Source organism: Physella acuta, unplaced genomic scaffold (assembly GCF_028476545.2).
Source record: "Physella acuta isolate Inbredline_101_S28 unplaced genomic scaffold, ASM2847654v3 ptg000256l, whole genome shotgun sequence".
Lineage (NCBI taxonomy): Eukaryota > Metazoa > Mollusca > Gastropoda > Physidae > Physella > Physella acuta.
In genome coordinates this window covers 1,297,027-1,309,487 of record NW_026731775.1, presented here as the reverse complement: position 1 = coordinate 1,309,487, position 12,461 = coordinate 1,297,027, and the positions used below count along the sequence as shown (strand labels likewise).

Sequence of the window (12,461 nt, the reverse complement as noted above, 5' to 3'; positions counted from 1 at the left end):
ATTTTATAATTTCCACTGTTTGTACAATTTTGCATAATGTAAAGTGAATATTAAATACACGCACATTGCTAAAACATATTAAAAGGATCAATGTCAAATATCGTTTTCGTTAATATTCCTAGAAAAAGTAGATACATTTTAATAACATAATAACTGTAGGTTAGAAAAATCTAATTAAACTGTTTAGTAATTTTGCCAAGGGAGGTATTTTTAAAAAAGTAATTGAGTAGGGTTTGTTTATATAACGACATAGAGCTATTTTATAATTGCCACTGTTTTTACTTTTTTGCATAACGTAAAGAAAATATTAAATACACGCACACTGCTAAAACATATTAGAAGTATTAATGTCAAATATTATTTTCGTTTATATTCCCAGAAAAAGTGGATACATTTTAATAACATAATAACAGTACGGTAGAAAAATCAAATTAATTTAACTTTTTTTTTCTAATTTTGACAAAGGAGGTAATTAAAAAAAAATTAAACTCACGCTAATTAAAAATGTGAATGCAAATATACGGTCGTCATAGAAGGAATTAGTGTTGCAATACTATAAATAAGCAAAATGTGAATGCAAATTATGCGGATGTGTAAGAGGAAATTATTGTTAGAAAATTATAATTAGCATGAATTGATAAAAGGCAATCTTTTATTTATTTTATTCACTGAATGTACTGTTTATTACTTATTATTTTTAATCAACTATTCCGCACTATTATAGACGCGTCATCACGTTCATTAGGTGCGCAATGGTTTTAGTTATGAAACTATTGTAATTTTTAAAAATTTAAAGTACTGGAAAAAAATGTAAGAATTGATAAAGTGATATATGGTTGGTAAAACACGGATATTTTAAATACTGCCTATTATATATACTGTTTACTAATTATTATTCTATCTTTCGGTTTGCGGACAAGCTGGGGGTTTTATAGGAGAAGCGTATAAACAAACCCTACTCTATTACTTCTAATAAGACACTGCGGTGCACTGAAAAGCACAGCATGGTGCGATGTTTACTTTAATGGTTCCAAAAGCTATAGCGATGACGGAAGGAAGGAAGGAAAGACTGACACACTACTTGCCGGCTTATATTATAGATTTTTATATATCTATATATATTTATATATCTATATATATATCTATATATATATCTGTATATATATATATATATATATATATATATATATATATATATATATATATATATATATATATAATATATATATATATATACACACACACACACACACACACACACACACATATATATATATATATATATATATATATATATATATATATATATATATATATATATATATATATATATATATATATATATATATAAGCAATGTATGTATGTATGTTTGTTTGTTTGTTTGTTTGTCTTTTATGCATTACTACACCTCTTATCACATCGCCGTGAAACTTTGGGAAGTTGTTGAGAATATTCCTGGGGAGGTTTCTGCGGAAAAAGAAATTCAAATTCGCAGGGGTTGCGCCCCAGCAGGGCGCGATTTGTTTTTTCTATATATACGGTATATAAAAATAAAAGTCGATTTTGGTGTGACAGCGCCCACCCTATAGCCATGAGACTTTAGGGACTTGATTAGAGCATTCTAGCAAAGTGTTCTGTAAAAAAATCATTTTTAATTTCGCAAGGGCGGCGCCACGGGAGGGTGCGATTTTTTCTCTATATACAGTATATAAAAATAATAAAAGTGAATTGCAGTGACACCGTTCATCCGATCGCCATCAATTTTTGGTGAGTTCATTAGAACACTCTCGGAAAGGGTTCTGTAAAACAATCATTTTTAATTTCACAAGGGCGGCGCCACGGGAGGGTGCGATTTTACTCTATATTCGGTATATAAAAATAAAAGTCGATTTTTGTTTGACAGCGTTCACCCGATAGCCATGAGATTTTGGGGGAGTTGATTAGGACACTCTGGGGAAGGGTTCTGTAAAAACATCATATTTAATTTCGCAATGGCGGCGCCGCGGGAGGGTGCGATTTTTCTCTGTATACGGTATATAAAAATAATAAAAGTGAATTGCAATGACACCGTTCACACGATCGACATGAAACTTTGGGAAGATGTTGAAAATTTTCCTGGGGAGATTTCTGCACTAAAAACATTTTCAAATTCGCAGGGGTGGCGCCCCGACAGGGCGCGATTTTTCTCTCTCTATAATTGGTATATAAAAATTAAGTCGATTGCGGTCTGACAACGTTCATCAGATAGCCATCAAACTTCAGGGAAGGGTTCCGTAAAAAATCATTTTTAAACTTTCAAGGGCGGTTTTCTCTATATACGGTATATAAAAAATAAACGTCGATTGCGGTTTCACGGCGTTATTCCGATCGCCATCAAACTTTGGGGAGTTGATCAGAACACTCCAGGGAAGGTATCTGTAAACAAATATTTTTTTTAAAATTTCACAAGGGTGGCGCCACGGAATGGTGGGATTTTTCTCTATATACGGTATATAAAAATAAAAGACGACACAGTTTATCCCGGTGCCATAAAACTTTAGGGAGTTGATGAATACTCCCGAAAAGGTATCTGGGTGGGAGGGGGGAATAGGGGCGGGTAGGTGGTGGGGAATGGGGGGATTTAATTTTGCATGGGCGCCCCCCCCCCCCCGGTAGGATGCGATTTGGCGCCCTGGTCTTTCCCGTGAGCGGTCTAAACAGTGTGATAGACAATGGATAGGATGGGGCGTTACAAGCGCTCACTAAATTGAATCAGGCGTGTCCTCTGGCGCCCTGTTAGGGTGCGATTAGGCTGCATATAAAAATGTCTGTTTCGGCCCCCAAAGGCTCACATGGGCCGCTGAGGGCCATGTAATACGTTTTTAATAAGAAAAATTAACCAAGGTTGGATTAAGAACTGGGATGTTTCTTTTTGTCCGTAAAAAAATCCTAACAGTTTCGCCACTTTGCGAATGATGCAATTAGCATCTATTTTTAGATAATCCAATCAGAAATTGAGATCGAGCATCTAAGTATAGACAATTAGTAACGCTAACATATTGCTTCATTCACACTGATGAGAGAGCCCCTCTACGTTTCTTACACATGGGCATTAAACTATTCCAATGTAAACGTTTTTATTTTTTAAAGAGGGAAAAGGGCCCATATTTTCCTTGGGCTCGCATGCCTTGCTAAGGCTAGCTTTACGGTAGATACGCCACTGCAATAATTAAACCGCTTTTACTAATTTCATTAACCACGCACATTACATAACAAAGCATAGCATCAAGACAAAAAAACTGACACGGTACCAAGGCTCTCATTGTACCGTCAACGTGGACGGAAAGAACTACCGAGGAAGGCTTAGAGGCAAAAAACACAAAGCACAATGATGTGCCTACATTTTTACTTTTTCTAGCAGGCATTCAAATATGTATCAAAGCTGAGGATGCTTTTTTTAATAATCTTATATTTTTACTGGTAAAAAAATATAAATGTCGGATTATTATTATAAATATGTTACGATAAAACACCATCCGAAAAGTAAATTTTTCCAATAAAGTGTTTTCTTTGTGTTTTTATTCTGTGAATTTCTTTCCCTTGTCTCATTTTCCCTGTGACTTTTTCTGCTCATCATTCGGTGGGGTGGGGTGGGGTGGGGGGGGGGGGGGGTGAGGTTGGGGTAGAAGTAGGGGAGAGGAGTAGTAATAACAATGGGGGTTATTAAAAGAAAGGGGTGCTAATTGACGTCGGGCTAATTTATCTGGGGGTTAGGGAAGTGGCTCTGTGGCGTGTAAGTTGCATTGTTGTTTTTGTTATGATCTTGTTTTGGTTGTGTTTCATTGCATTTTAGTTGTGTTTCTATATTGTTTGTGTCATGTTTATATTTTTGTTGATTGTTTATGCTGTGTCCTTTTTTATATTATGTGAATAAGGAGTGGGAAGGGGGTGTTATGATGTGATGGATCAAGGTGTGCTGTAGGAATGTGGACATTCGTGAGGCCGGTGGTTGCATGGGGAACGTTCATATTACTATGGTATGTGCTTTCCGCTAACATTTTTTAGATCATAAACCTACATCAAATATTCTATACTTACAGCACTTCCACAAAATGTCCCTAATAAGTTATCAGTTTCAAGTTGGCCATCATAAACAGTCACAACATCGTATCTGGGTGATTAAAATAAATGATTGAATGAAATAGTGCTTTTTATAGATATTGTTACTGAAGAGCTGAGCACATAACTAGAATTTTATAAGACGCATGTATTCACAAACACACACATATGTATTGTAACATTTATATTTGTACATAAGATATGTTTGCATAAACGTGTGCGTAGAGATAAGGTAATTGATACACATATACACACACATGCACTACACACACAGTGGTATAGCTAGGAAATGGTCAAGGGAGGGGTTCAATTTTTCTTCATAATATATATATATATATATATATATATATATATATATATATATATATATATATATACTACTTGTGCATACCATTAACCTAACATAACAGATCTATCATATTCAATAACATAAATGGGGTTTCTCCTGACCACCTTGCCCTGAATACCTTAAACTGTGTCACTTGCATTTAACCCTGTGAAAGTGGTTTCTAGCCGCAAAACACATTTTTTTATAGAGACAAGGATATTTTATTTCCTTTCAATGTGGCGATTCTGTCTAAAATGCTATGACCTAGCAAGGGGTTGTTGTCGATCATTTCGTTTTTAGGTTTATTTTTGGAGACGCAAGCTTTCGAAGAGGACGATCCGTATTTTTGAGACTCTGTTTTTAGGGTATCATTCGGAATATTTTCCCTTTATTCTATTCATGAGCGCAGAGCCTATGCCGATATCCAGGCGCCAGATATATATCATTCATTCGCAATTCAGTAGAACGACATTAGAGACCGATCTAAGTCTGCAGGGTATGGTTATTGTCCTAAAATGACCGAAGAGAGTCAAATACAAGTAATTTAGTAACCCGATCTGAAGTTGGAACCACTGTATTCGTAAAGGTGCATACACACGCTGTAGAGGGTGCCAGTGAGGCAGTGCAGGACTCTGTCATATAGTATAGATCGAGCACCTCGTCACTATACAAGACAGTTAGGGTAAAGCCATTGAAGATATGTATTCGGTGCTTTTTAGTTATCATAGTATTTTCTTTATTGTATTCAATATAAATCTGTCTGACTATCTGTCTATCTGTCTATTTGTCTGTCCATTCGCCCACCGACCCACCCACCCACCCACCCACCCACCCACCCACCCACCCACCCACCCACCCACCCACCCACCCACCCACCCATCCAATCCATCCATCCATCCATCCATCCATCCATCCATCCATCCATCCATCCATCCATCCATCCATCCATCCATCCATCCATCCATCCATCCATCCATCCATCCATCCATCCATCCATCCATCCATCCATCCATCCATCCATCCATCCATCCATCCATCCATCCATCCATCCATCCATCCATCCATCCATTTATATATATATATATATATATATATATATATAGATATATACATGTATATGTTACGGTCAAAGCCCGAAGTCGGCCAATGCTAGGATTGGCCGGCCAATCCGCGCATTGGCCAATATCGCCTCCCATAGGTCGGTCAAAGTCCGAAACTTTGCTTGATTTCGGCCTTTGGCCGGCCAGTCCGCGGACTGGCCATGGTGGACCGGCCAAAGTCTTAATTAGAAGATCATCTGGCTAGGGACGACCGGCCAAAGTCCGAATTAGAAGATCATGAGCAGATTATTTTTTTTTTATGCCTTAAGGATCATGAAATTAAGTCTTTATTGATTATTAATTAAAGTAAATGACAGAAACATTCACATTTTTACTTTCTCGTATATACGAAGTATAGAGAAAGTCTTGTAATCGTGCAAAAAAAAAAATCGAGATTTTTACAAATCTCGACGTTTTACACCTCACTTATACGGAAAAACATAATTTTGCAATCTTGTCCGAATGTCTGTGTGTCTGTGTGTGTGTCTGTCTGTCTGTCTGTACGTGTGTAAACACGATAACTTGAGTACCGTTACAGCTAGGTTGATGAAATTTCATATATAAGTATTTTATCAAAATCGTTGATCCGTATCAACTTTTGAGCGATTTCCGATAACCGGAAGTGGTACTTTTCCTACTTTGAATTTTTCAAAAGCCTATAACTATTTCAGATAGATAAATGAAATTTCACATGTAAGTAAAAGATCTAATTTTCTACCTTCTGTTAAATTTTGAGTAATTTCCGTTGACCGGAAGTAGTAATTTACGCTACTTCCGATTTCTCAAAAAACTAATGTAAATTTTAAAAGTACTAATAATATTGCGCACTATTATGCGCTTTTTTATTTGGCGTTCACTTGGTGTGCAATTAATTTGTCTACGAGATTTTATTCTATTTTTAAAACTTTAAGTTCCCATCCCCTGTTATTTTATATAAGAATATTCGAGAAAGTTTAGGGGAGATCACTCCCGGTTTATTTATTGTACTATACTATAGTCTCAATCTATCAATATTATCATTTGTTACAACAAGTTGAACTTTTATGGCATTTAGAATTACATAGCAGCTTGTTATTTTTACACTTGCAGCGATTTGTTGTGCACTTAGTTGTGCAATTGCAGCGAGTGTAGCCTTGGCTCCCAGTCAATGATTGTGAAGATGCGATGGTTCGTAGTGATTTTTCCTCAGTGCCAACTGACGACAATAAGAGCAGTTTTTCGTGAAGAATTGAAAACTCACTTCTAGCATACAGTTGTTTTAGAACACCATGTTCCGTTCCTAATTTGTAGAAACCGCCCTCGACACTCATGACAACTGCAATCACGCTTCGGGGATCACCGTGACCTCTGTCAACATCTGGAAAACGGATGCGTACATTGTCACCCACTTCACCATCTTTAAATTTTGTATTTGATGTTTTAAGCATCTTAGCACCTTAAGTTTGCAAGCCAGTATGAGCTGCTGATCTGTGTTCCATGATGTCTTGTTTGTTGTGACACAATCTGCAGGTATTGTTCCTTCCGTACCCTTCGTCTGCTTCATTGGGTATTTCACAAATAGCATGGACATCGTTGCCACAGGATCCAAAAGAATGAGCTGCACTACAATGTTTTTCACAAACTATATAGAATCTGTTGGCCACATTATTGTCACGCAACTGGTCTGGACGTTCCGCCACGGCAGTAGATGTGTTAGCTGAGGATGTCGTTGCATTTATGGCAACCTCAAGATCTTCCTCAATAACTATTTTTATCGAAAACCCATATATGGAAACTAACATGGATTTACATTTTTTTTTCTTTTGACAGCCATCTGCTATGTCTGTCTCATGGTCTGACGGCCCTTTTGATCCATGTCGCCTTGCATATAGAATGCTATACAAACAATAGCTAAACAATACGTTACTCTCAATGAAAACGCACCCAGAATAATGAAAATGCGATCACAACTTAGTCTAGATAGAACATTGGCCAGAACATCCCGGCCAGTGCGCGCATTGACCGGCCAATGTACAAAATACGCTGTCAAGTTTAAGCGCTTCGGACTTTGGCCAGTACGTCCTGGCCAGTGCGCGCATTGGCCGGCCAATGTACGAAATACGATCTCAGTGCTAAGTTCTTCGGGCTTTGGCCAAGAGAGCCGGCCAATGCGCGCTTTGGCCGCACTTCGGGCTTTGACCGTAACATATATATATATATATATATATATATAATCTGATTAAAAGCAAAACCTAAACATTTAAATACCGTTCGTTTTATAGTTAAAAGACAACAAAAAGATGCATCGTAATTATGCAATAAGAGATTCTTTAGACATAATCGGGTGCATTTTACATTGCTTACCCACAATCAGTTTCGTCTTCCAAATCAAAGCTTGTAAACTTAAGCTGTACTTGATGGCCGGCTTCAGCTTGAATTTTCCATTGGCAATCTTCCCTGTTATCGTAGTTATGATCTCCAAAACGAGCATGTGATACTATCTCTAATGCTGATGCTGTAGCTAGCAGCAAGCCACCGCAAACTTGAAAAGGAATATTAGGAGATGTTGCAACTTAAAATTTTAAAATATGTGATACAAACTATATTTAAAAATTTAATTGTGCATTCATAAAGCTTTTATGAATGCTTGTGCAAGTAATGTGCTTTCATAAAGTAAAAAATCAATTAATTAATACAACACGTAAAAATAAGTCATTTTATAAATTAAGCGGGAGTAATCTCCCCTAAACTTTCTCGAATATAAAACACTAGGGCAGGGGTCGGCAACCTGCGGCTCGCGAGCCGCATGCGGCTCTTTTGATGTCGAGATGCGGCTCTCCAGCTCCATGCACACATATTATTAATTATTTTACTTTGTTTTCAAAACTCATAAAAATATTGTTCTGCGACACTCGGTAATGAACGATAAAATAATAAACATAAATAATAAACGCTCGCTATTCTATTAGAATATTTAGTTACGCCATATTTCAATGTACCTCCTATAGGGTAAGTAGGTCACCAACCAGTTCTATTGCTCATGCAGAATTTATTGAGCCGTAGAACTGGTTGGTGAATTACTTACCAGCCCTATCAACTTGTCTATCCCAAATTGAAACATTCAACTTCATGGTGAAGATCACAAAGAAACTAAACGAGCTAAAAGTAAAACTGCATGGAAATGAAAACCCAGCCTATGCCTTGCTTGAAGAAAATGATTGTTTCCAAAAAAAAAAAACCTTTCATTTTGTTGAAGACACGGAGAGCGGTAAATTACTTTATTTCGAAAAATCTAAAAAATATATATCATGATAAAACTGTTAACATAAATCACTTTAGCATTGCTATAAACAAGATGAAGGATGTGTTCACTGAGAGATTTGAGCAATTCAAAAGAAATGCAAGTACTCTGACGTTCATAGTAGATTATCTCAAAACAAAAACAAATTACATTAACTTTAAACTATTTGGAGTTGAGGCTGGTTCGCTTCAAATTAAATTGCTAGATTTGAAAACCAAACATTTGTGGAGCGGTGAGTTCACAGACCTCAAGAGCAAGTTAGATGATTTGGAGGTCCAGTAAAACATGTACGTTTCACTGTACAACTGGACAGCTCTAAAAGAAATGCCGCGAGTTGAGGCCCTACTATGTGACGCAAGGAATAGTCTCGCATGATGCTAGAGTAAGTCGAAGAAGTTGGCATTTGGAGTCCTGACGATCTTCGGGTCAACATTTTCATGCGAGCAAGCGTTTTCTTGCATGAATATAATACAAAGTATAGAAGCCAACTAACAAATACAAATCTAGAATCGTGCTTGAAGCTGAAAACAAGTTATGAGCCAGGTTTAAACAAACTTTCAAAAGGTATGCAAGGCGAAACTGTTGTAAATAGTATTTAATAATGAAAGTTATATAGGTCTACTTTGATTACTGATTTTATTATTCTAGATAAAATACTTTAGTACTTATTTCTACGAAACATGTGTATGTTTTTATTTGAATAAATATTATTTAATATTTTTAAAGCAATATAAATATACGAGCCGACCCGCGGCGTATCATACGCCGCTATTTTTTTTATTTTCTACTTTTCAGTAATTCATAATTTGTGAATTCGACAGTACCAATGCTGCCACTGAAAATATTTGCTTTAAAACACTACCCCCCCCCTAATAGCCGTCACTAAACCCGCCTCTACGATTTGTAAACATTTAGCGTGACCACAACTCACCAGACCATGTGGGGGTGGGGTAGGGGTGGTAGTGATAGTGATAGAGAGAAAGAGAGGGGATTGTAAGGAGGCGCTTGCAGCTTGTTTTCTAACGTCTCCCAGAAGAGAATTATATATATACGAGCCGGCCCGCGGCATAACATACGCCGCTATTTAGTTGTTTCTAATTTTCAATAATTCATAATTTGTGAATTCGACAGTACCAACGCTGACACTGAAAATATTTCTTTAAAACACTATAAGTAGCTCGTTAAGGACCATAACCCCCCCCCTCCCCCCTCCTCCCCCCCCCCCTACGTTTAAAATCGTTGGCTCTGCTTGTAAACATTTAGAGTGAACACAGCTCACTAAAACCATGTAGGGGTGGGGAGGTAGGGAGAGCGTTTGCAGCTTGTTTTCTAACGGCTCCCAGAAGAGAATTATATATATATATATAAATATATATATATATATATATATATATATATATATATATATATATATATATATATATATATATATATATATATATATATATATATAATCCTAATCAAGTTTCAAAATATTGAAATAAAAGTATTAGTGGCTCTTTAAAAACTGGGATATTTGGTAAATCATAACTTTTGGCTCTTCCGTACCAAAAGGTTGCCGACCCCTGCACTAGGGTTATGGGAACTCAGGATACTGACATGATTTGAATACGTTTTTACATACTTAAACTTTTAAAAAATAAAATTGAATCTCGTAGAAAAAAGAATTGTGCACCAAGTGAACGGCAAACAATATGTGTATAATAGTTCCGGGGTGTCAATTTGGTTTCATTTTTCATTAAAAGTATGCAAATTGGTTAAATTAACAATTAATACCTAGAACTTGGAAGGCTACTATTGCCAAACAAGTTAGTTAAGCTAGTATGACAATGTAGTCTAAATTATATTTATTAATATTAATTATTATTACATAATTAAGTTTATCTAAGGTTGTATTTTGGATTGCTGATGGAAACTTGCACAATACAAAATAGTGTGTACTAAAATATAGATGTCTTTTCCTACTGTATTTGCCAAAACATTCAGTTATTTTTGTATCTCTCTTTTTACTTTTCTCGTATATACGAAGTATAGAGAAAGTCTTGTAATCGTGCAAAAAAAAAAAATCGAGATTTTTTTTACAAATCTCGACGTTTTACACCTCCCAGAGTCAGAAAAACATATTTTTGCAATCTTGTCCGTATGTCTGATTGTCTGTGTGTATGTGTGTGTGTGTGTCTGTGTGTGTGTCTGTGTGTGTGTCTGTAAACACGATAACTTAAGTACCGTTACAGCTAGGTTGATGAAATTTCATATATAAGTATTTTATCAAAATCATAGATCAGTATCAACTTTTGAGCGATTTCTGATAACCGGAAGTGGTACTTTTTCTACTTTAAATTTTTAAAGCCTATAACTTGAGTACTATTTCAGATAGATAAATGCAATTTCAGATGTAATTAAAAAATTTAATCCTCTACCTTCTATAAAATTTTGAGTAATTTCCGTTTACTGGAAGTAGTAATTTACGCTATTTCCGATTTCTCAAAAAACGCATGTAAATTGATAAAGTATATATTATGCACATTTTGTTTTGGCGTTCGCTTGGTGCGCAATTCTTTTTTTCTACGAGATTCCATTCTATTTTTAAAAGTTTAAGTAATTAAAATTCATGTCTATATTCCGAGTTACCATCCCACGTAGTGTTATATAAGAATATTCGAGAAAGTTTAGGGGAGATCACTCCCGGTTTATTTAACTAGCTCACTGTAATGTATAAAATTTACAATAAATCAATGAAAATACAGACAACTAAAGACGTCATTTTATTTAATGTTAAATTGAATACAATGTGATTTTTATGATGTAAATCATCAACATTTTAAATTTGTTTTTGTGAATTCACACCGTCGCTATAAGAAAAAAAAGAGTTTATATCCATTTTTACATATGCCTGGAAGAAACACTGCTTAGAACTGACCACACTATCCCTTCAAATGTATTTAGTATCTAAAATGCTCTCACCCGTGTCATGTTCCGCCTCGAACCCTTTTCTTTGTACTGAAGCATCAGAGAAAAATATCATGAACATTCTATTCCTAGTGGAAGTGACGGGTTCAGGTACTAGAGCACCACAGTATTTGCCTATGGTCTCAGCTGTGCTGTCATCTCCGTCAAATACTACCACATGGTCATAGGTACATTCCTAAGGATAAAAACAAGACATATTTTGTTACTATCATCACGTGGTTACAAGTAGGGCCTAATTTCCTCATGGTAAAAACAGGAAACATCTTTGTAACAACCTCAACATGGTACAAAGTACATTTCTTATAATAAAAAGGCGGGAGTGCTCTCCCCTAAACTGATATATTCGTCTACAGGGCAAGAACATTACGGTTATGACAAATCCAGTGCAATCGGGCTAAAAAATGTTTTTTTGGTTAATTTTTGAAAAACTATTATTTTGACTTTCTCATACGACTATAGTCCTATAGAGAAAGATGTGTAATTATGCTGAGTAATTCACAGTCATTCTTGATAGTTTTTGCCGTTTTACACCTCCCTACGTTATCGTAATTTAAGGGGAATACTCTATACGTCGATCAAAAAATCTAAATACAGATTTTGACATTTGACGATTTGCATCCTTCCGGATCTGGAAAACATTTGGCAGTTTTTTCTGTGTGTCTGAGTGTCTGTTTTACGATAACG

General features: G+C 35.9%; 1 protein-coding gene across 3 annotated transcripts in view; it reads right to left on the bottom strand.

Annotated features, from left to right (window-relative positions):
* Positions 1–12,461, bottom strand: part of LOC131938721 (tolloid-like protein 1) — a 61,785-nt gene that overhangs the window by 4,709 nt on the left and 44,615 nt on the right. For all 3 annotated transcript variants that reach the window (XM_059296853.1, XM_059296855.1, XM_059296854.1), the window contains exons 20-22: positions 11,772–11,952; positions 7,871–8,048; positions 4,079–4,151 (exon numbers count right to left, since the gene is read on the bottom strand). In XM_059296853.1, the coding sequence (XP_059152836.1) occupies positions 4,079–4,151; positions 7,871–8,048; positions 11,772–11,952 (432 nt within the window). The remainder of the gene's footprint in view (positions 1–4,078; positions 4,152–7,870; positions 8,049–11,771; positions 11,953–12,461) is intronic.